At 28.9% G+C, this 25,846-nt stretch overlaps 1 protein-coding gene across 2 annotated transcripts; it reads left to right on the top strand.

Moving 5' to 3' along the window:
- Positions 1–2,217: 2,217 nt before the first annotated feature.
- Positions 2,218–7,409, top strand: LOC112277419 (B2 protein). Of its 2 annotated transcripts, none has more exons than XM_090247309.1 (7): positions 2,218–2,546; positions 2,925–3,620; positions 4,002–5,367; positions 5,852–5,952; positions 6,255–6,338; positions 6,461–6,571; positions 6,865–7,409. In XM_090247309.1, the coding sequence occupies exons 3-7, from the start codon at positions 4,989–4,991 to the stop codon at positions 6,907–6,909; spliced, it is 720 nt and encodes a 239-aa protein (XP_090103435.1). In that variant the 5' UTR covers positions 2,218–2,546; positions 2,925–3,620; positions 4,002–4,988; the 3' UTR covers positions 6,910–7,409. The 2 variants fall into 2 exon arrangements, with proteins under 2 accessions (XP_090103435.1, XP_024365439.3); XM_024509671.3 differs by having other exon boundaries at positions 2,925–3,375.
- The last annotated feature ends 18,437 nt before the right edge of the window (positions 7,410–25,846 follow it).

A 25,846-nucleotide genomic window follows, 5' to 3' on the forward strand; every position in this document is an offset into this window, starting at 1 on the left:
CGGACAGAAAGAAGGAAGGAAGGAGGCAACCAACCCACTGTGGCAATGGGGGAAAAGAAAAGTTAGAAAGAGAACCTGAAGCAAAGAGCCTGCCCTTTTACAGACAGAGATTCCCTGCTTGCCTGCCTTACTTCCTTTCCCTCCTTAAGTCCATGCTCTCAGGCTCACATGTGGCCCATTGGTAGGATAACTGAGCCTTGTCTCGCTGCCTTGATTCCAAGGGAACACAAAAGGGAAGGGAACAACACCTAATCTCCTCCCCTCCTCCCCTCCTCCTCCTTCCCAATATTCCCCCCCCCCCCCGTTCATTGCACTTCCATTGGGGAAGGGGGTGCTTTTGCTTGTAGTGTTCAGTGCCACAAAGCTGGCCATCATGGAACTAGTCAACCTCTCCACCTTCCTTGATGCTACTCCCTTCAAGTCAGGCCTGGTCAGCTCCATGAAATGAATGAATGAATGAATGAATGTCTCATGGATGAAGACCCTCAGTTGTTCTCTTGTGCTTCCTTGACAAGCCCTCCTCCTTGCTTCCAGGAATTAGGGCTTCCTGGTTTGGTGACTCAAAGGGTTAATTTTGTGTTTTTCCTCTCTCTCGCCCTCTTTCTTACCTCTGTCCTGCCCAAAGTTTCTGGACCTTGATTAATGGATAAAATCCATTTCAGTTTTAGATGTGTGTGTAATATAGAATGGGCCTTGTGGCTGCTTGTGAGGAAGTTATGTCTGAAGAGGCATCCATCATTGATTTGTGACCAAATACAGTTCCACCCCCACTCTACCTTTTCTATGCTATCACACAAAGCATCAGTTTCATCATGCCAATTGACTGTAGGGTGTAGAACCTGTAGTACCTGTAGAACCCTACCAATTGCATAAGTATAACATTGCCCACCATGCCATAAAAATACAAAGTGCATGCAAATCCTTAAAAAGTAATTAGAGAAGCCTCAGAATGCAGTGGTGGAGACTATGAATAACTTTGGCAATTAAGAGCAAGGCATGCATGACAAACCCTTCTTTGTATTTTTTTTATTCATAAAAACTATCTGAAGAAAATCTTATATTTCTTCTGCTTCTTTTTGTACAGGTCTATGGCTGGTTTCTCACACCCAGAATTGCCCTCCTATCACCACTTGAAATTTATGGTGAGCAATTCTCTGACATGAGTGTCTGGTGGTAGACTTGCACATGGAGTGTGATTAGGCCAGACTTCCTTTTTGGCAAAATGAAAACCCTAAACCATGGCACTTGAAGTGGATCTTTTCTTGGACTGGCATAGGGAGGTGTGAAAATTACTCTGGTTTTAGTGATGATGGTTGTTGAGAACAAAAGTGACTCTCAAACACAACCTTAAAACCAAATGTGATTGCAGCTCTTGAAGTATCAATATGAGGAGTGTATTTTGATTTCGAACTGAATCTCCTGCAAAGAGAATTGAATGTAAAAAAATACCTTACATTGAAAACATAAAAAAACACTTGCCACTCACTCTTCAACCTTGGCCATGATCATCAAAATTATTTTAGTCCATCCATTTGTGAAGTTCCTGGATGATACCCATAATATCTGAAGATAGAAGTTGCAATGTTGCACATCTGAACAACTCAATTACTCATCTCATATTCACCAAAGAAGAACTCCACATGATCAATAATGTACTTCACAAGTTGTGAAATAATTCAATGCCAAATATGTTTGAATTACACCATATTCAACACAATCTCCCAAAACCCACACATGGTAAATCTGCATACCACCTACTTAACCATTTCTTTGGAAAGAAGACATCTTCGTGTGACTGTCTAGCCACACTTAGAACACTAAATGCAATGCATGTCTAGTACCCACAATGTCATTTGAATTATTTGTGCCTCTATACAAACTGCCAAAACAGAACAGAACCACACAATCTTTTTTTTTGCCAAGACACATTGGTGAATAACCCACTGGCTACACTGAGTCATGGGATACATTGTGCACTAAGAAAAAGGAAAAAAGAAATCAATGCATGGGCCATGAGAGTAACAAATCTGCTCTGTAGAAGCAAATGAAGGAAGAGCGAGGGAAAACTACAGAGGAGTGGAAGGAAATAGGGGAGGCCATTCTACAATGGAGGGAGAGGCTCAATGCATAATGTGGAGGGTGGGCCAGAGAGACAGAGAGAGAGAGAGAGAGAGAGAGAGAGAGATATATAGTGTGTGAGACAGTGAGGGAGGGAGGGAGGGAGATGGGAGTGGGAGTGTTTCCTTGTGAGAGTGTGTTATTCCTTTCTAAGGACAACGTGTGTGAGTGAGTGAGAGTGAGGACAGCCAGAGCCGGACTGCCTGCCCCCCCCCCCCCCAATGCTTGATGCCCCCGCCTTGGTTGGGGCTCTTTCTCAAGCCTTGTCTGTTTTGTATTTGGGAGCAGCATTTGGCGCGATTCGCCGCATTCTGCACTCACCATGCCGTCTTCCTCTTCCTCTTCCTCTTCTTCTTCTTGCTGCTGCTAATCCCCTCTCCTACGAGAATCCCGAGAGATTTTTGCCGTCATTCCTTCGGGTTTCGAAGGTATGCAGAAAATTTCGTACGCTGAACTGCTGCTGTGTTTTGGAGGTTTCCTGCATTTGACGGAAGTAAGAGGAGCGCGTTTGTGCATTGTTGTCAGTTTTGCGTTAGGAAGTGATGAGCTTGAGGAAGCGCTTAGAGGGAGTTGCGAGTTTTTATTTTTATTTTTGTTTATTATTATTATTATTATTATTTTCAATCTCTTTTTCATTTTTCTTACTTCTGTTGTTGGAGTTAAGATATTGGGGTTGGGGGAGTTGAGTGTTTCAGGACGTTAGGGGGATTTTGTTGTCGGATTTACGTTTGAGGTGGACTTTCGGCTCTGCTGGATGTATGTATGTATGTGTATTTTAATTTTTGAGTTTTTGGTTATTATTCCAGGTGGGAAGACCCCTCCCTGGGATTCAATCTTGAGGTTTCGAGATCAAGGTGGGGGAAAGGGGGAAGTGTCTTGATTTGATCAAAGTGGGGCTGCAGAGGTGGTGGTGGTGAAAGGGATTTTTTACTTGGTGCAAGGTGTCATCCTCCGTCGTCAGTCGTATTGGTTGCTGTCTCAAAGAAGTTTTGTTGTCTGTATTGTATTGTTAAGAATTTTCAGGAAGTCGGCTGCGAGGTCTTGTCGCGACTGGGACCCCCCACTACGCGTCATCCAGCCTTTTTATTTGCTTGCCTAGCAAGCTTCCACTGTGTTTTAGAGCGGCACCTCCATTCCGTTCTCGAGATTTCAGTATATTGGAATTCTAAGCTGTAACCAAGCGAAGCGCCCTCGGTGTGTGCATGTGGAACCATTTGGCGGCCATTGTTGCGAAAGCTATTTGGGAGGAGGCGCAAGGTTAACTGTCACCCCTTGTCCCATTTCCCGCCCTCTATTTCTATCTCCTCGCTCACTTTTAGCGGTTTTTCGCGCCATTGATTTTGGCATCTTCTCGCTTCAACTTTCTTCGATGAGTGATTGTGTCGTGCAAGAAAACCTGGATATGACCTGTAGAGAAGCCCGCCGCCGCATCTTACAACATAGTTCTATTTTCTTGTTCCCTTGAACAGACAGACTTGGTCATGGAAGCTTTCAACGATCAGGCAAGGAACTGGGTGTCTTATTGTAGAACCGTTGGTTAGTTCATGCTTTTCTCTCGTAATCTGACGATGCTATCAACCTTATCAGTCCCCGGCCTGAGTGTGCAGTTCTAGTTCATGTAAACACTTTTTGAGTTCGAACTCTCAGTTTCGGGCTCTTATTTCTCCCCTTCGAGAGTGGTGTCGTGCCGAGCCTTAGCACGTAAAGGGCTTGAGCCTTTTCCTTTCCCCGGCGACGAGTTAGCATAGTTTTTGGTCTCATGCATGCTGCCGGCCGGGTAGTTTCGAGGCTTTCATTCGAATTTATTTCTTATTTCTAGCGCGTCTGGGCGGTTTCTCTATGCTCAAGGCACGGTTGTGACGGGTTTATTGGTTTGTTTACAGGGTGGTACTGGAACCTTGAAATCTTGACCCCTCACAATAGGTTTCTCTCTCGCCGAAGGTTTGTATGATTTACTTGTCAATCCTGGTGCCCCAGCTGCAACACCGCGCTCCGTCTTTGTCAGAACTCCTCCCTCCTCATCTTGTGGTGAAAAAGCTCTGCCATGGGCACACTCATAAAATTCAACTGTCTACTGGGAGGCTGACGATTTGGCAGTCTTTGGAGGTTGTACTTAACCCTCTTTACTCTCCGAAATCTACTTCTCAAGCCAACGTCTTTCTCATCTTTTTCTCTGGGGATTTTTCCTGAGCATCTTGGACTTGAGCTCAGTCCTTGTAAACTACCGCACTTTGAGATATCCGAGGAGGGTACGACCTTGTCAAGGAACTTTTCGAGTCAGTGTTTTGAGCCCAGAAACCTGAGGTTTGGGCGCATATTCACTAGAGGGATATATCTTTATTTTCCTCATACAGGAACACTAATTGGTGTTCTTTTATACCTAAATTTTAGATCACAAGGAGGCTTAGTAGGTCCTGAGGGATTGAACATACAGTGCGAAGAAAGCTAATCAGCTGTGAGTTAGTTTGTAAAGCTGGCTTGTTTTCCTGGCTCAGGAACTGCCTTTAGCACTTCAGTTTGATAATCGTCATAGCGTTGTCCCTGTTTCTTTAGAGGTCTTGGACAGTGGAAACCCCGAAGCCCGAAACCGGCGGGAACAGGAATTTTTGTGGCACCAAAATTTTGTAGTAGTTGTGGGTGGCTTTGTGCCCCCCAAATCCGACAAGATTGCGGGGTTAACTCACTCAGGACCGCTGGCGAGCCAGTATTCATTGTGGCTCTGGGACGGAATTGGGGGTTCCGGCGACACTACCAAGGAGCGGAACTGGGTGACCAGCTCCGCTAATCACAGTTGGTCCCTCCCCCCCACTGATCAGAACTGGAGTTTGGCTGCAGCGGCGGCTCCCTATTATGAACGACAACAGCCCCAGATGGGAATCCTTGAGCGGCAATCCAACCCGCCGGCTGCGTCTAAGGAGTTCAAACGGACTGTAGGCGACGGCCGGCGGGGTTCCAAGCAACAACAGTCTACAGGCGGGGAGCACAAAGGATCACAGGTCGCCGAATCCAAGCAGTTCTCATCTGAGCAGAAGCAGCAACTCCCCGGCGAGAACAACATGCCAGGCCCAACCGCACCCAAGACTGGTGTGTCCAACGGAAATACCCAATTCCAGGTCACCGTCAGCCACGAGAAGCGATTTAAATCGCTGCCATCCGCTGAGGTCCTTCCCCGAAATGTCACTCTGGGAGGTTACATATTTGTTTGCAATAATGACACCATGCAAGAGGACCTTAAACGCCAGCTCTTCGGTACGTTGCAACTATCCTTTGATTTTCTGCCATAGATCCAATCAGCAGGTGGCAAGCTGGTGATAGCACGGACTCATTCATGACTCTTGTGGTGGCTGTAGCCATCATCACAATAGCATGAGCGATTTTTTGTTCATTTCTCCCTTGTCATACCTGTATGGCGAGGCAGTAATTGGAGAATCTGGACTTGGTTCTATCTCGATACATTAGAATTGGATCTGATAAAAGTGGAATTTCTGTTGAGGGGCTTAAGGTTTCTTAACTTCGTAATGATTTGTTGAAGGAGTAAGTCTGATGTAGGGTTGTAAAAATTTGACCTACGACGTAAATGCCACCGAGTGGTAAAGACGACAGACTTGATTTTCACAATTGTAGTTTCACCCAACGTAGTTGTTAATCATACAATCAAATGACATTTTGTTTAGTTTAGCTAATTTGATAAGAAGAATATTAATCTGCAATTTACTGAGGACTTTTTCTGCAGGATTACCACAACGTTACCGAGATTCTGTACGCACTATTCAACCAGGGCTTCCCCTTTTTCTGTACAATTATACTACACACCAGCTTCATGGGATATTCGAGGTGATTGTCCTCAACTTATACCTCTTGATTTTATTGAGTGATTCACGATCGTCACAATCTTTCACCACTCTCGGCTTTGCTTGTAAGTTATGATTTTTGCAGATTCGGATTGATCTTAATATTAGATCAGGTGGTTTATTCCTTAAGTAGAGGGATACGTTCCGGCATCTTTTCTAGAGACGGTAGGTCTGGTCCGTCGAATGAGAAGCAAGGAAGATCAATTTCAACATCTGTGAGGTTGTAGGATGTATTATATTCTTCTGGTATGAGGTGCTAATGCATGTCGTCATTCTTTATGACAGGCAGCAAGTTTTGGAGGCTCAAACATAGACCCAACCGCCTGGGAAGACAAGAAATGTCGAGGAGAATCGAGATTTCCTGCTCAGGTTGAATCTCAAAGCATTGCGATGTTAAATAGTGATTCACGGTTTGCCAGATACAAATTTAAATAGTAGGTAGAACATTTGTTAAGTCACTGCTTATCCACTCAATTTTTATTTGACCGTAGGTGCGGACTCGTATTCGAAAGCAGTGTAAGCCTTTAGAAGAGGACTCATTCAGGCCAGTGCTGCATCACTATGATGGGCCCAAGTTCCGTCTTCAGCTCTCTGTTCCAGAGGTATCATATTTAACTCTTAAACACAACCGTCCGCTTCGTTCAGCTCGGTATCTTGTGCAAAGAGTAATGATTGAGTTGAAAATTTATGATAGTCAGTATCAGATCTGTGGAATCAAAGTTGAAATAAGCTTTAAGTGTCAATGAATTATGTGTTCGCTTGCTTTCAGCATAATGCATCCTAGGATCTGCTGTAGCCTCTTCGAGCATATAACTTCGGAGACAGTATAGTGGAGGGAGAAACCAGCATTTGGCTTAACGTTACTGGAATGTGGCCTGTATTCGTGCCTCTCCAGGCTGTGGAGCTGCTGGATCTGTTCGAGGAGAATGGATCCCCTTAAGGGCTGGACCATTAATAAGGCCGGTTCCACGAGGAAACGTTTCGAAATTGCCGTGTTACTGTTATGGGTAGAGAGAATGACGAGTCTTCCCTTTCTGTGGATATACCTTTTCTGTTGTTCTAAAGATACAGGTACATGGGTTTCAGTCTTTCGTAGAGAAAGTAGACATCTAGAGAGATTTTGAAGGAGAGAACCTCACGAGAGAGAGAGAGAGAGAGAGAGAGAGAGATTGAGAGCGAGAGCCCACTTGACACAGACGTAAGCCTGTAAAATTGTTCAACCTCCCCCTCCTTTAAAACTCTTCACCTTTTGGTATATTCTCGCCCTGGATATCACCCTCTGTAATTTTCTACATTTTGCTCCCATTATCTTTTCCATCCTTTTTGTGGAAAAGAGGTAGTCACTTCTATTGATGTAGACCAAGTTACTACACTGAGCGCTTTGACCACATCATTCACAGGATACGATTTATGTTCAAATAAAATATCCACTCACAATCAGTCATCTGCTTTTTCAACCACAGTGAATGCCTTTGTTTTACCCAAGGTGAATTGAAATTCCAGCTTATTTTGGTGATGAAGTTTGGATTTATAGATTTTGTAACCTTGGAAAATGAACGAGAGAAGTATCTTTTCAAAAAGTTTCAAGACACGAAAGCACATAATTCGTGGACTTCTCGTACTCACATTGATGCTTTCCAATCAGGTGGATAGAAATTCAAATACTGTACCATGATTAATAATGGGAATTGTTTAAGTGATCCAAGTACTTTCTAAATCGACCCACCCATCCTAACCAACATCAAAAAAATTCTCCATTATTTGATATGCATTGGTCATAATCTAATGCAAAAGTAAATAAATAAATCTCCCCTATTCAATATAAGCATTGGTCAAAAACCAACGAAAATATGGTTGGATCCTTGACCAATGATGATAGGTGGGTCGATTTAGTAAATGTTTGGGTCACTTGAACACTTAATAATAGCTAAATTTTGGGGTCCAATGTAAAAATTGAAAGTAAAACGTGAAGATCCGTTGTCTGTAAAATCAAGTTGGGTGCTTTTCACCAAGTTTTACTGAATGTGCTTGGATGGACAGTTGACAAGATGAGAGCCATGCATATCACATGATTCATAACAACTTTTCCTTATAATATGCTTACTTTCTTGTAATCAATTTATTTTAATGTAAAGAAAAAAGCCCATGTATTTTGTTGATTTCTTTTCATCACAAATTGATAAAGGTTATCTGATGCATAATAGCCCATGACCACAAAAAAAAATGTTCTCTTTAAATTTTATCCAGATGCAATTGTTGAGTAAGAGTTTTAAAAAACATTGTGTGAACTATTCAGGGTTTTTAATCTAGTCTGAATATTTTTAGAAATTTACTCTGAATGTGCAAAAAGAATAAGAAATGCTGCATTGATCAAAAGAATAATGGTTTTAATCTTGGTTGTTGTTGTTGTTTTTGTTTTTTTTGTTTTTTTTTTGTTTTTCCTTATTTCAAAGCAGTGATTCCTATTACTAATTTTCATTTTATGAAACACATCAAAAACAAAAGGAGTAAGATTATATTTGTGTTTCATGGCAGAAAAGTATTCAATTATATCATATTTGTAATATTAATAATGTATTAAATTAAATATTACAAGTGTAGTGGTTGAAATTATAATAGAACATGTTGGCAACATGCATTGGCTTAAATTGGCAAATGAAAGTTCCTTTTAGAAAATCAAACATTGTCATATAGATTTTTTTTTTTTTTTTTATTTATTTTTTTAAATTACAATATTGTGACGTGGCTAGATGTTATTTGGAATTATTGCATTAAATAAAATTATTTAAGATTAAAAATCACAATTCAAAATTTATTTTAAGTTCATAAAAAATATTATAAATGAACAGGGATACATAATATAAGAATAGACAGAAATAAAAACACAAAGTAGAATCTAGGTAGATAAACCAGAGAGTATTTGGTTAACATTAATGGTAAAAACTAGAAAATAACCAAAAAATTCTTATTCTTATTTCTTTTCTTTTTTCAAATTAATAAAAGAGATAGAAGCAAAAAGCCATTAATTGTTTCTTTTTACAAAAACAAAATACCAAGTGAGATTTTAAAGTGATATCCAAAAATTGTAACACATTTACAACATGAAGACATATGAATATAGAGTTTTTGAATGCACTAGTCTAAAATGTCTAAAAATATTATATTTTGATGTGTTGGTAAAAATTATGTATCATTTAAGATAATATTTATTACTTAATATATAACAACAAAGTTGCATATCTCTTTTTAAAGTGCCAAATCTTTGAACAAATACGATCTTTTTATAATTTATTAAAATAAAGTAAGAAATATTATTTTATTAATTTTTTCAAAATATTATATGACACCATTGTTATCACTTATATTATTTAAATTTATACAAAAGTTTTTTTTTATTTTTTTTATTTTTATAATAATTAATAGAATCTAAAAAACAAGTTAAAAGTTTTTTTTTAATATAAGCATCTAGTTTGAATTTTCTTAGAAATTATATTAAAAAAAAATAAAGCCTCTAGATCTTGAAAATAAAATTATTTTACTAATTTTCACTTTTTTTACTTCTATGATTCACCACAAAAGTGCCTAAGAATTTGTTATATTTATTGAGTAGTATTAGAGCCTTAATATTGCCTACGAATTTGTAACATTTAATGAGTAGTATTAGAGCCTTAATATTGATGATCTTATGTAATTTTGATTCAGCAAAGTAAAAAAAACCTAAATAGAAATTTTACTTTGGTTAACTTATAAAATGTGATTAACAATTAAAAGAATCATATTTTCAAATTTCTTTAACTATTGTGAAAATAATAAGATGGCTGAAGAAGACCATAAAATTATTATAAGTGGTCATGACTATCTTAGAACGTTAGATATAAGTAGAATCTAATACTTAGCATTATGTCACTGAATCTTTGACATTATAGAGATGCATTTTTGAAGTACATTAGAAAATAAGTAATTAAATTAGATAATATATTTATAAATGATTGTATATTGGATCAATGATGTAAGATAGTTTGCTAATATTTAGTAACAACATTAATAATATTTTTTTAACATGTTATATTATAAAATTCTATTAAGGTTTTTATTATTATAAATAATTTTGATATACTTATTATTATTATTTTTATTATTAAATCAATAAATTTTAAAATTTAGAATAAAATTCATTTCAAGACCTTTAATAGCCAAATTTGTAGTAATCTCAAAACTTAGGCATTAAAAAAAGATATTTTTTTAAAAAATATTAAATTAGTATATATATAAATTTTGATTCATTACTATTAATTTTTAAATGTATTATCAAAATTTAAAATATTACTTTATAAAAAAGCCAAGTCTTCACCTAAACATACATTCAAAAAATAAAATTAGTGTACAAAATAGAATAAACTCAAAACTAATATAAGAAAACATCTTCATCAAAATACTCAAGCAATGAAATTATACCTATATACTATGATATAATGACAATAGTATTTATTTGAATGTAATGTCTTATTTTTTAAATGAAACAAAAATTTGATACTTTTTTTTTATAAGTTTTAAAACTTAATTTTTTTAAAAATATATTATTAATGACATCTTTTGAAGGAATTTAAAAATTCCAAAATAAAAAGAATTTGAATATAATACATGTTTTAGAAATAAAATATTTAATAGAAATTTCTAAAGAAATTTTTAATAATATTTTAAAAAACCTATGATGTTGCATAAAAATCATTAGTTATGATAAATTTTTTATATATCTTATATATTTAAAGATTTAGTTTTTAAAAAATAAATAGACGAAAATTAACTTATAAACTTATTTGTCTTATATATTCATTAGTATAATTGATGGTTGGATTGATTTATTAGCTATTTAAAAAATAGTATTGACAACAAAGTATATAATAAATATAAGTCTATTAATTTATTTTAATTTTAATTTTTGATTTTATATGTATAGATACTTGGGATAACAAAAAGATTTTTCATTGTATTAAAATGGATCTGTGAAGATGAAATAATACTATTACTACTACTACTACATGTACAAAAATAATTATAATCTGATTAATAGTCCTTATTCATTCATTCATTCATTCATTTATTTATGTTGATCTTTTAATTCAATAAAAGTTCTTCAACAATATAGATATTTAATTTTTTAAAGATAAAATAGAATATATATATATATATATATATATATATATATATATATAAGTAATTGTAAAAACCACACACTCATTATGTTAGTGCTACACCCTCCCTACCATTTTAAGATTAATTTAGTTTATCTTCCATCCTAGATCTTTGACTTCTTCCTTCATCTCCATGCATGTTTTATGTCTTGAGTCTTTCATTTCCAGCTCATATTATTTGGTCCTTATTCTTAGCCACTATTCTCTATCTTTGTTTTTGTTCTTATTTTTGTTTCCATTTTATAAAAAATAATAACAATATTCAAAATAATTTATGTTTCTTACTTAAGAAATCAATTCTAAATTCTAAGCCTTTAATTATGGATTTTATATATGATGTTTATTTTAAAAGACTTACACATTTTATATTTCAACTAAATTTTTAAAAATTCCACAAGTATATAAAACATAATCAAATTAATTTAATAATATTTAAATCAAAATAAGATATATTATCTTTTAATTGTAATTAGAAGATTACAATGCAATATCAATAATGTTTTAGTTACAAAGTAATTTTGTAAGAATATATCTTTATTCAAAGTTGATGTTGCCATTCACAATGATAAAGATTAGAAATAGAAGATAAATGCTAAGAATAGAAAAATAAAGAAGAGAGGATTTGAAATTATTATAGAATAAAAAAAATAAATTTTCAACACATAGTTTTAAGAAGGTTGCACATAAAAAGAGTGTGGAGTCACATGGCTCTCACTTCCAATATCCATTACTCAAAAGTAATAGTTTCTATTCTAGAAGACAACTTCTATTCTTTGATTATTACAAATATGGTTCTAAGATCTTTTATCATCTAACTTACCATGAGCGTATATTATGGTTCTAAGATCCTTTAGGATCTAACTTACTATTAGGATATATTATGGTCCTTGGATCCTTTGACATTTCATTAACCAAGAAGATATCCTATGCCAAATACTAATTACTCTTACTTGGTCCATAGATATTTTCAAGTTAATATTTTATCATCTTGACTTTGACTCTTGGCTCTTGATCTTATCTTATATCCATAAAATGTCCATTCTATATACCAAGAGTCAATCTTTTGATCATTAGCAACTTATTTAAAGCAACATCTTTTATATAGAAATTTATATTATTTTTATTTATTTACTTTAATACTTTCACTTTGTTATTTGTCAAAGGCTTTCAATTCTAATGCCTTTGACAATATGTAATATTTATTCTTTGTTAATTTCTTTATCAACTCATCAACAAGCATGTCTTCTATTATATAATATTTTATATCAATTACTTCTATTGCAACTTTTTATTTTATGAAGTGATGTTGAATGTCAATGTGTTTGATTCTTGAATGAAATTTTGGATTATTGGCAAAAACAAGACATCTTTGATTGTCATATTCTATTGGGATTGCTTCCATTTGCACTAATCCAATGTCTTCCAAAATTTGTCTTAGCCATATTGCATCTATCGCTACTACATACTCCACATCCATTGTTGACCTTGCAATTATTGGTTATTTCTTACAATTCCAAGAAATAGCTCTTATTCCAATAAAGAATACATATCATGTTGTTTACCTTCTATCATTTGTATTTCCAATCCAATACACATCACAATAATCATACAATATAATGTTATCACCTTTATGATACAATTTAAAGTTCAAAGTATCTTTTAAGTAGTTCATATTTATTTTAATGGTTGTTCAATGAATTGGTCCAACCTTTGACATGTGCTCTTAATATTCACTATATATACAAGAGCCATCTTTGTACCAATTAGTGTATATATAAGTGAGCCTATTATCTCTTTACATGGAACATCTTTTATTTGACCTTCAACTTCACTAAATTCTTCATTTGAGAGCTTCATCAATTTTAAATTGGTTTCTAAAGATATTCTAATAGACTTACATACTTTCATATTGAATCATTTTAATATCTCTTTAATGTACTTACTTTGGCTCATTGTAATAGTCTTTTTAATATAATTATTATAAATTTTATTCCTAAATAATAGTGGAACTCTTTCAAATCATTCATTTTGTATTCTTTTTTTAACTTTGCTTTTAAAAAATTTATTTTTTTCATGATATTTTTCAATATAATTAAATCATCAAAATAAAGAATTTTAATTAATATAAACTTATTTCATTGCATTACATATATAGAATGATCAATTCCACTTCTTATAAATCTATCATTCACAAAAAATATGATAATATATTGATACTGTATCTTTGGTAATTGCTTCAACTCATACAAAGATTTTTTTAACTTACAAATAATATGTTATTTACTTTTTTTGAAAAATCTATGAAGATAATTCATGTAAATGCCTTATTTCAAATTTTAATTGAAGAAAACTATCTTCACATCCATTTGATGTATTTTTAAGTTTATTGTTGTCTAAATTACCACAATAATTGTAATAGTAGTGAATTTGGTCATAAAAGCAAATGTCTTATTGAAATGAATATTAAAAACTTATGAATAGCCTTTGGTAACCAATCTAGCCTTATATTTCATGATATTGCCCATTGAATATTTTTTGATTCTAAACACTTATTTATAACTAATTGAAGATTGATTTGATAGAAGTTGAATCATTTTTCATATTCGATTTTCTATGAATGATTTTTACTCTTCTTCCATAGCAATCTTCTACTTCATAGTATCTATAGACTTCATTATATCACACAAACTCAATGGATTAACAAAGACTACAACATTAATATGTTCTTTACTTACTATCAAGGACATATATTTCAAAGAACTAAAATATAAATATACTCTTATGTCACTCAAAAAGACTAAAAAATCATTCAAAGATAATATGATACTAAATTAAAATGGCTATTGCCAAAGAGAAGAAAATTAAAAAGGCTTGAAATAAGACTAAAGACCAAAGACTAAAAAGGCATTGACAAGAGTGAAAAAAACTTCATTCTTGCCTCCATATATATTTTTAACTAAAAGCTACATGGAAATGTCCTGTAAGACCTCCAAAATGTGTTGACTTTGAAAGACATACATCTTAACTTGTAAGGTAATTTTTTTTATATTTTCATGACATAATTAGCTTGTTTTGTAAGCTATCAATATGTGGTTAATTTATTTGCCAAGTTTCTAACTTATCAATTAACTACAAATACATGTGAAGTCAAAGAAATGTCTATAAATCTTTTAGAAAGATTTTTTAAAAAATATTATGAAATAAATTTATTTCTAATTACTTTTATCTAATCATATAAGTAAATATTAGAATAAATATGCATATTTGTGACATTATCATCTCTTCTAGAGAGAAGTTCTACAAAGAGCGGTCATTACATATTGAAAAACTCTAAAATACAGCAAGTTATATTTGCAACATACTCTAATCTTTTTTTGCTAATAAAAAAAGAATCAAGCTTATAATAGTCTAACTTTTCATAAGCATGACTAATCTTGATATTATGACAAATAGCCATATCTTATCATCCACATTGAATTGTGGTTATTCATGGAATAGGCATCTGCATTGATCTTTTGTTGTTCTTGAGCTTCTTTTAACTATGCCTTCAATATTGCATATAGCTTTGATAAAAGATTTGCTAAATTTTTTGCTACAAGATTATCAAATTTTAAAAATTCAAAAGTATCAAGTAATGGATGATAATGATAATTGACAAAGAAATATATTTATTAAGTAGAAAAATATACCAAATTATTGTATACAAACTTTGCTAAAAGAATTGTCTAATTATCTTAATGATAATTGATGGTACTTCTAAAATATTGCCCAAGAACTTAATTCATCTATTTTGTTTGTCTATCAATTTGAAAATGGAAAGCCAAATAGTTTTATATCTATTTTTAAAATTTTAAAAAGAGTTTTTAAAAATCTTAATACAAATTGAATTTTCCTATCTAATATAATATCTTTGGACAATCCATCATAGTAATAGACATTGTCAAAAAAAAACTTAGCCATTTTTTTACTTGTGATAGATTTTGTGCATAATACAAAATGTGCCATCTTGATAAAAAGACCTATTATCACAAATATAAAATCATGCAAATTTAAGACTAAAAAATTTAAAATAAAATTGATAGAAACAAAAGACTATGATTGTTCTTAAATAACTAATAACTTAAGAAGTCCGTAAGGTTGATGGCAAGGAATTTTGAATCTTCAACAAATATCACATGATTGTACAAAGTCTTTGACTACTTTCGATATTTGAGGCCACCAAAAATCCTTCAATATTAGCTTCAAAGTATTTTTATATCTAAAATATTCGACTATTAGAAATTGATGATAAGCTTGAAGAACATGTAATCATGCATCTCTTTTTGGAATATATAATCATCCCTAAAAATATAATATGTTGTTTTTAAATTTAAAGTTGGAATTATTATAAGACTTCAAAGAAATATTCTTAATATCATAAATGAAAGGATTATAAGAAAAAAATGATTGAATTTACTTAATAAAGATTAAATTAACAATTAATATTAACTTTATTGTTTAAAGGTAAAAATTCTTTGATTTCAAAGAAATTATTCTTTGTTGATCAAAAGATACGTTTCTTTTTTTTGGTACAAGATAAGAATGTTTAAAAAAGATGTCCAATGAACCTTATTATATTTTTCAATTGATAAGTGATCTTAAAATCAAATCTTGATAAAAACATACTCGAATAAGTTTCGTAACAATTCAAAATACTTGCCAATATGAAGTACTTGAGGTTCTTGTGATTTGTATACATAGTAATTGGACTCAAAGTGCCTATTAGATAATGATGTCATTCTTAAAATGAATCGATAATTACAAAGAGTTCTTTGTCGTAGATCTCATAATTAATCTTAGCTGCTGAAAAGTTCTTAGAATGAAAAGCTACTAGATGGAGTTTGTTGTCTATTCCTACTTGTGATAATACTACATGCAATGCAAAGTCTAATGCATCTATTTTTATAAAAAATTCCTTGAAAAAATCAATAAGATATAAGATTGGTGCATAAATAAATTCTTTCTTTAAAATATCAAATAATGCTTTGGCTTTTTTATTCCACTCAATTTTTTTTTATAAGTCAAACATACAAGTGAGGCCACAATTTGAAAAAACTTCTTGATGAAGATCTAATAATAATTGGCAAAGCCCAAAAAATATTACACATCTCTTATTATTTTTGAGATCTTTTAATCTATAATAGTCTAAGTTTTTTTTGGATCCATCATTATGCCTTCATTTGAAATAATGTATCTTAAGAAGTCAACTTGAGTAGTGTAGAATACATAATTTTTTAGCTTGACATATAATCTTAAAACTTTAAATTTTTGTAACACACAAAAAATATAAATTTCATATTTTTATATATTTTTAGAGTAAATTAAGATATTGTCTTAATAATAGATGATAAAATTGTGAAGAAAATTACAAATGATATCATTCATTAGATATTGAAAAATAGCAAGTGAATTTGTGAATCCAAAAGGTATATTATTATATTCAAAATGTCCTTACTTAGTTTAAAAATCAATCTTTTATTTATCTCTTTCTTTAATATGGATCAAATTATAGATTTTTTATAGATCTATTTTTATATAAATCTTTTCTTGATTGAATTAATCAAGAAGTCTTGAAATCAAAGATAGGAGGTATCTATTCTTGATAGTAATCTTATTAAATCCTCAATAGTCTATGCAGATCCATAGAGATCCATATTTATTTATTTTTTACTAATAAGAAAGGAGCTTTTGTTGGAAATTTTGAATTGCATATGAAGTTATTAGTTAAGTTCTTAGTAATGTATTTTTTTAGTGCAAGCAACTCATTATGTGATAAGCTATAGATTGATCCAAATGATGGTTAAGCTCTTTTTTACAAATCAATCAAATAATGAAAGGATCAATATTTTAAAAGAAAATCTATATTTTTTTTTTCAAAAACGTCTAAAAAATCTTAATACTAATTAGGAATACGACTTCACATCTTTTCATCATTAAAAATAAGTGTAGCATATATAAAAAAAGACAATCGTTCTTTTGCAACATGCATAAAAGCTCTTGCTCTTACTAGTAATAGTTTGAATATATTAAGCTTATGTATTTTTAGTTATTTAACAATTTTTTTGATCAAATTATAAGAAAAGTTAAGATTGTAAAAAATCCAATCTAACTAAATATTATATATTTTTAACCAAGATAATTCTAAAATAACCAAGTTAGATAAAGATCTCATTACATTATATATTACTATGCTAATATAATCTTTAATTGCTACATCTAAATGAACAATCTTATAGGTAATATCTTCAAAAGAAAAAAATTTATCATTTATGACTTCTATATGTATAAATTTATTTTTCTTAATTAACAATATTTCTTATTTTTTTGACAAAGTTTTTATCTATAAAATATGTTGAAGCTCTTGAATATAACAAAGCTAAGATTTTGTGATTTTTCGGTCCTAAATAAATTTTTATTGTAAAATAAGATGATGGATTTGAAGAGAAAATAGGATCTTAATTAGATGTTGCATATGATTCAACCTACATAGTTCCTATTATAGTTGGAGAAACTCGTTTTTTGACACATTGTCTTCTTTGGCAACCATGCTTCTCATTTTATGATTATATTATTTCTTTAGAAAATATTGATCAATGTGCTCAGCTTCTTTATAAGCATAAGTCTTCTTGACATTGTCAAATCTTTTCCTGCTCTATAAGAAATTTAAAATATATCATATCAATTTACATTGGTCATAGCCTTGATGAATAAGTTTTTAAAAACTTAAGAGCTTTTGTCATTTCTTGACTTGTTCTTCTCCAATTAAGTCCCTATTCTTGACGCCTTTCAAATAATTGATTGTCACATGCAAATGCTTGAGCAATAAATTATTTCAAAGATTTTACTTTGAATATTGCCAATGATAAATCTTTGACGTTATTCTTTAATTTATATCAAAATTTATTGATAAAAGCTTTATTATTTTAGTCCATGTTGCAAGCAAGGTTTTAGAATTTAGTAACATATATGAAGGTTGACTATGAAACTTATTGTAAAGATAAAAATTTAGTCTTTGCTACTTATTCTTAATCGCTTTTTCCAAATGTGATCATAAATACTTTTAGGAATAAATTCAAATCATAAAAGAATCATGAATTCTTTTATATTAAAGATGTTAATCAAGAAAGAGTACTTTTAAATAGAAGTGAGCCTATAAATCCAACTTGAATAAATCCATAAAGGTATTGGAAGAGATACAACTTTAGATAGAATTTGATTTGTTACAAAAATCTTCAAAATTTTGATCTTGTTCTATCAAACTCTTTATGCATTCTAATCTTTATCCTTATCATACTTGTTGAAAAAAAACTTCATAGATTTAGTTATGATGTTAATTTACTTGCTTCTTTTAACTACAAAACTTCTTTTTGTAAACTCTAAATTCCTTCTATAAGCATAAGATTAGTATTTTCATGGTTGGTACTTGTGATGCATAAAATTTTCATCCTAAGAATTTTAACAAATTCTTAAAGATCAATAATAGTTACAAATCTATTCTCACTTCTTTCAAAAATAGCATCTATGATTTTTTCTTTCATTTCAAATAGTTTAATAAATCTACAAGTAAAATTTTAGGAAGGTAATTTGTAACCTCGAATATCAAATGATTTTTTTTATATAGAGGAATAATTTTTTCTTTTTAAGAAATATTGTAATATTAAAAAATTAAATAATTTATTTAAAAGTAGAAAATATATAACCTTCAAAATACAATAATAGAAGTAGAATAATCCATTCACTTCTAAATCAAAATAAGCATAATAAATTAGCATTCTTATCAAATTATCAAGGATATAAATCTCAAAGAATTAAAATATCAATATAATTTTGTATCACTTGAAAAGACTAAAAAATCACTCAAAGATGATACAATATTTAACTCTAATAGCTATTGTTAAAGATAAAAAGACTAGAAAGTCTTGAAATAAGAATAAAGACTAGAAAGACATTGACAAGAGTGAAGAAGGCTTCACTCTTGCCTCCATATATATTCTTAATTAGGAGCTATGTAGCAACGTTCTATATAACCTCCAAAATGTGTTGACTTAATAAGACACATATCTTAATTTGCAAGACAAGCTTTCTATATGTGTGCTATATAATCAGCTTTTTTTACAAGCTAGCAATACGTAGTCAGTTTATTGATCAAGTTTCTAATTTATTAATCAAATATAAATATATATAAATCCAAAGCAACGTATATAAAGCTATTAGGAAGTTCATCTAAAAAACATTATGAAATAAAATTATTTTTATTTACTTCTATTTAATCATATAAATAAATATTTTTTTAAGATTTAATTGGACACCTACAATAAATCTAGGGTTTTTGTATAGATTAGAGTAGGATTTAAGAAAAAACTTGATAATATTTTTTTAAGCATTAACTTTGAGTGATTTGAGTATGTAATAACTTTGTAAATGCTTTACAAAGTCATAGTTGTTTTGGATGAATCTAAAATTTGTGAAATAAAAAAGATATTACATTATAATTTTTTTTGTAAGTTTGGTAGTAAATTTATAATTCAAATTTTGAAGACTTATGTAAATAGTTGTCTAAAGTGTATGCTATAAGTTTGAGCTTGATTAAATACTTGAATTGAAGGTTATTGAATTTCAAGTAGATTGAGGTCTTAAAAAGTGGACTTTGAGGTGTAGTTAAGATTTCTAAGATCTTTAGCAATTTTCTAGTTGGATAGAGAGAAATTTATATATGAAGGTAATAGACTTAATTTGTTGCATATATGTAAAATTTAAAAACAATTGAAAAGCTTGAAGAAGAAATATTAGTGCTTGAAGTTCAACATTTAGATTGGAGTAAGAGGTCGGCCAACACCTGAGCGGATTTTAGGACTTTCTTTTTATTTGGTAAGTGTAATTATCTTCAAATTTTGTATATTTGTTGCTAAATTAGTTATTGAAAAATATATGAAATTTTAAGTAAGATAAATGGCTTAATTAATAGATATTAAGGTTCTAATTTGTATTATGATTAAATTGAATTAATTAGATTTTGATTAAGTTTTGGTTTTGGATTAGGATTAGATTAGGATTTTGGATTTGATTAAGATTTTTTTAATATTTAAGATTTGAATAAGGATTTTCTTAGGATTTAAGATTTAGGATTTGATTAAGATTTGATTAGGATTTAGGATTTTATTTAAGATTTGCTTAGGATTTAGGATTTAGAATTTGCCTAGGATTTAAGATTTATGATTTATATAGGATTTAGGATTTAGGATTTAGAGTTTGGTCTAGGATTTGATTGAATTCTATTAGAATTTCAATTAGAATTAAATAAGGGCTTCATTGAGATTTATTTAAGTTATATTTTTAATTATTCTAATATTTTTTTAGAATTTCTTAAGAATTTTTTTAAAGTTTTATTGTGGATTTCTTTTGAATTAATTTAAGATTTTTTTATTGTTTCTTTTGTAATATCTTTAAGGTTTTTTCTGAATTTAATTAAATCTTGCTTAGAATTTTAAATATTTAATTAGATTTTATTTAATATTCTATTAGAGTTAGGATTTTGTTGTTGCAATTTCCATTCTACCTTCTACATCAAAGTGTCTAGTGTATTTTTGAACAAGATTCCATATAATTCGATACTATGATACTTATTTGAGAAAAGATGTGATTCTTCTATTACTCATTAAATTATTTTCTATCTCTCAAAAGATATCTTTTTCACTTGATGAAGATTCACTTTCTTGTACTTTAATGTCTATTGCAATCTTTTTTTTTTTTTTAAAACTTATCTCTTTAGGATTAGTAGCATCCACCCATGCATCCATCATCACAATGTCAGTTCCATATAATACCATGTTACACTCTATCTATTAATTCATCTAATATCACATTCATCTTTAATAATAGATGAATAGAAGTTAGTTGCCAACAAGAATAGATGAATGAAGAAGATAGAAAATTATATTCTCTTTCATGGTAGAAAAAGAAGAAGAAAATACATTAAGTTGCAATATCTTTTCTCTTGACTTATTCTATTTAAACTTGCTAGTTGAAAGAAAATAAATGTTTAAATCATGTACAGAACAATTTTTAGACTTCTTTTTTTAAATTAAAGAAGGAAAAAAAGAAAAAAGGATTAATTTAAATCAATTACAAAAAACTTATTTTCACTATAAATCACTAAAAAGACATGAGGTTCTTTTTTATGTTTTATTTAATTATTAATTAATATTTATAAATTTTTATAAGTAATAAATATAGATAGAAGGCCAATATAAGTATTAGTTTTAATAAATAATAATTAATATTCAATAGTAAATAAAAATATTGAATTAACTGAGATAATTAATTTAAATATTTATTAAGATTCTATTTTAATGATTTTTTTCTAATAAGAATCCTCTATTCTATAAAAAATTCTAAATTCTAATAAATTTATAAAAAATTCACTATTACAAATATTGAGTCATAAAAACTTAAAACTAAAAGATTTGTAATAAAATGTATAGAAATAAATAATCATAATTATTTTTGTATAGATAGTATTAAAGAAAGTTTATAAGGTTGATGTTGACGGATTTTTTATCTTAAAAAATATTACATGATTGTATAAACCCTTTAATTATTTTAAATATTTGATGCCTTGAAAAATGTTTTGAAATTAATTCTAAGTTCTTCTTGTATCTAAAATATCTTATAAGTAATTTTTTTTGATAAGCTTAAAGAGCATGTAATTGTGCTTTATCTTGTATAACATATAAATATATTTTTAAATAAAAAATATTATGTATAAATTTAAACTCTAAAATATCATAAGACTTAAAAGAATTATTTTTAATATTATGTATATGAAATTTAAAGATATATTTAATTGGAGTTTATCAAAAAATATTAAATTAAAAATTAATACTAATTTTATTACTTAAAGATTCAAATTTTATTTCAATTTCTTTATTCCACTTAAGTTTTTTTTACAAGTCAAACATGTAAATATAGTTGCAACTTGAAAGAAATTCTTAATTAAATTTTAATAGTAATTAAAATATATTTTAATATTTTTAAAATATTTTAATTTATAATAGTTTAAATTTTCTTATGATCCATCTTAAGGCCATGATTTGAATTAATATATTTTAAAAATTCAACTTAAGTTGTGTGAAGTGTACACTATTCTATCTTAGTATATAATCTTGTATCTTTAAATTTTTGTAACACATGACAAATATAAATTTCATATTTTTTTATATTCTTAAAATATATTAAAATATTTTATAGATAGTAAAAATAAAAATAAAAATAAAATTATTTTTTCTAAAAAATAATTTATTTGATGTAAAAAATTAATTAGCACATGTGTAAGCTCACAAGGAATGATATTATATTCAAAATGTCTATACTTGATTGAAAACATAGTCTTTCATTTATCTCTTTTTTTATACCTACCAAGTTGTATACTTTTTGTAGATCATTTTTATATGCATCTATATTTGATCTTATTAATCAAGAAGTCTTAATATCAAAAGTAGAAGATATATGTTCTTAATGGTAATTTTATTAAATCTTTGACAATTTACATACATTTGTACTATTTTATTTTATTTTATTTTATTTTTTTATAATTATGATAGAAATTCTTGTTGAAAATTTTAAATGGCATATAAAATCCTTTTCCAATTTTTCGTTAATATGTTTTTTAAGTAAAATCGACTTATTTTTGTGATAATCTATAAATTGGTCTATATGTTAGTTGAATTCTTTTTTTTAAGATCAATTGAGATATTATAAAAAAAATACTTTAAGATTTTTTTTGATTTTTTAATAATATCTTAATAATATTTATTAATTTATATTGTTACTAAAAGTCTTTTTATTATTAAAAATGGATGTGCAATAAATAATAAAATTTGATCTCTTTTCTATAACATGCATAAAAGATCTTGCTCTTACAAATAAGAATTTTTTCGTACTTAATTTGTGGATTTCTAGTTGGATAAAAAAAATCTTAGTAATGATGTAGGAATAATGAAGATCACATGAAATTTAATTTATATAAAAGATTATATTTCTCAAGCTATGAAAAATCTAAAATAATTAGTTTAAAAAAATCAATAAACTAAATATCACTAAGCTATTATAACTATTTTTTGTTACATTTTAAGAATAATTTTAAGGATAACATCTCCAAAAAATAAATTACAATTATCTATGACTTAAACATGCATAAGTTTAGTTTTTTTGTTTTCTTTTTAAATTTATTATTATTATTAAAGATATTTTCTATTATTTTATAAAATCTCCATCGAAAAAAAAGATGAGACTTTTGAATCTAATAAGATACATGCTTTGTAATTTTTAGATCCTAAAAAATATCTATTATAAAATAAAGTAAAGATTTCAAAAAGAAGATAGGACTTTTATTAAGTATTACATAAGATTTCAACCACTCAATCTTTACTATAGCTAGATAAACTTATTTTCTAACATATTATCTTCATTGATAGTAATGCTTCTTATTTTTCACTTTCATCACTTCTTTGGATAATGTTGAATAGTGTGTTTAGATTATCTACAATTTAAGAACAATTCTTTTTTCTAACATTGAATTTTTTCTTACTAAATAATAGATTCAAAATTTAATAGATTAATTTGCATATCTTCTACATAATTTATACCCTATAATAGGATTATTACAATCATACATATTTATTCTAATAATTACCTACATGATTAGATAAAAGTAAGTAAAGATAGATTAATTTCATAATATCTTTTAAAAAAACTTTCTAAAATCTTCATAGATGCAATTTGGACTTTATACATATTTATAATTGATTGGTAGGTTAAAAACTTGATAAAAAAATTAACCATGTATCATACATATTGGTAACTTATAGAACAAGAAAATTATGTCGTGTATATATAGAAAATTTGTCTTGCAAAGTCAACATATATTGGAGGTCTTATAGAATATTGCTATGTAACTCTTAGTTAGATAGTATATATGGAGGTAAGAGTGAAGCCTTCTTTATTCTTTTCAATATCATTTTTATTTTTAGTCTAGTTTCAAGAATCAATATCCTTTTTATTTTTAACAATAGCCATTCTACTTCAATATTATACTATCTTTGAGTGATTCTCTAGTCTTTTTAAGTAACACAAGGTTTTATTGATCTTTTAGTTTTCTAAGATTCATATCTTTGATAGTTTGATAAGAAAGCTAATTCATTATTCTTGTCTTGTTTTAGAAGTGAGTGGATTATATCACTTTTATTGTTGTATTTTTGAAGGTTATAAACTATCTACCTTTAAATTAATTTATAATTTTTTAAAATTGATTTTTTTTCTTAAAAAAATAGATTATTTTTCTTTGTAGAAATTTTTATTTAATACTAGAAATTATAAATTATCTTTTTCTATTTTATTTTTTTAATTTTTATTAAATTATCTAAAAAAAAATTATGGATGCTATTCTTGGTGGAAGTGAGAATAGATTTGTAACTATTGTAAATCTTCACAAGCTTATCAACACTCTTAGGGTAGAAATCTCATGTATTTCTAATATAAATTATGGAGGTATTATTTATACATCCATAAAAGAAATCAACGATGAAGGTCAAAGCCTACATCAAAAACTTGTGCAATTAAGAGAATCAAGTAGATTAAGTTTATATTTGAATTCAAAGTGCCTCACTATTACAAATATAAATCAATCAATAATAAGTTTATTGGACAAGTTTAATTGCATAAGATCAAAATTTTGAAGATTTTTACAACAAGTAAAGGTCTATTTAAGATTACATCTATCTCAATACCTTGATGGATTTATTCAAATTGGATTCATAGGAGCATTTTTCTCTACGAGTGTTCTTTCTTGATTTTCATTTTTGATGGAAAAAGATTCATAACTACTTTATGATTTAATTTCATTCTTAGAAGTATTTATAGCTATATTTAAAGAAAGTAATTGAAAAAAGATAGCAAAGACTAAGTTTGTATTTCTTTAATAAAAATCACTTTTAGCCACCACATATGCTACTAAATTCTAAAATCTTACTTATAATATAGATTAGAATGATAAAATCCATATCAATTAATTTTGATATGAGTTGAAAGAGAATATTAAAGATTTATTGTTGATAATATCAAGAATAAATTCATTGGAGAAATTTATTATTTAAGCCATTGCATGTAATAATCAATTCTTTCAAAGATGGTAAGAATAAAGATTTGATTAGAGAAGTATACGTCAAGCTATAGAAATACCTTCTAAATTATTGAAAGCTTATTTGTTTAAGCCAAATTTTATGTAAATTGATATGATATATATTAAATTTCTTTCTAAAAAAAAGATTTATTGGCATCAAGAAGGTTTGTACCTATATAGTAGAGAACTTAATTACATTGCTCAAAATTATCCAAAAAAGAAATACAATCACAAAATGAGGAGCATAATTGATAAAACAGATAAAACTGTAATTTTTTTTGTTGCATTTGTAAGATTTTTTGTTGGCATCCATGTATATTTATTAATATCATATCTGCTTTTAATAAATAAAATATTCCAATCTATTTCCATCCCTCCTTAAATTTAAGATTTCTTCCACCTTGAACTCTTGATTATTATCCACTTCTATAAGAAGAGGTGGCATTTGTCTTCTTTTTGAGATATTCATT

The sequence above is a fragment of the Physcomitrium patens genome, chromosome 25 (assembly GCF_059467195.1).
Source record: "Physcomitrium patens ecotype Gransden chromosome 25, ASM5946719v1, whole genome shotgun sequence".
Taxonomy (NCBI): Eukaryota; Viridiplantae; Streptophyta; class Bryopsida; order Funariales; family Funariaceae; genus Physcomitrium; species Physcomitrium patens.

Excerpts from the sequence above, each read along its gene's own strand:
- LOC112277419 (XM_090247309.1), top strand. The coding sequence starts at position 4,989 with ATGGGAATCCTTGAGCGGCAATCCAACCCGCCGGCTGCGTCTAAGGAG. Across the intron at positions 5,368-5,851 it reads CCTTAAACGCCAGCTCTTCG|GATTACCACAACGTTACCGA; the intron begins GTACGTTGCAAC and ends CTTTTTCTGCAG. Across the intron at positions 5,953-6,254 it reads AGCTTCATGGGATATTCGAG|GCAGCAAGTTTTGGAGGCTC; the intron begins GTGATTGTCCTC and ends TCTTTATGACAG.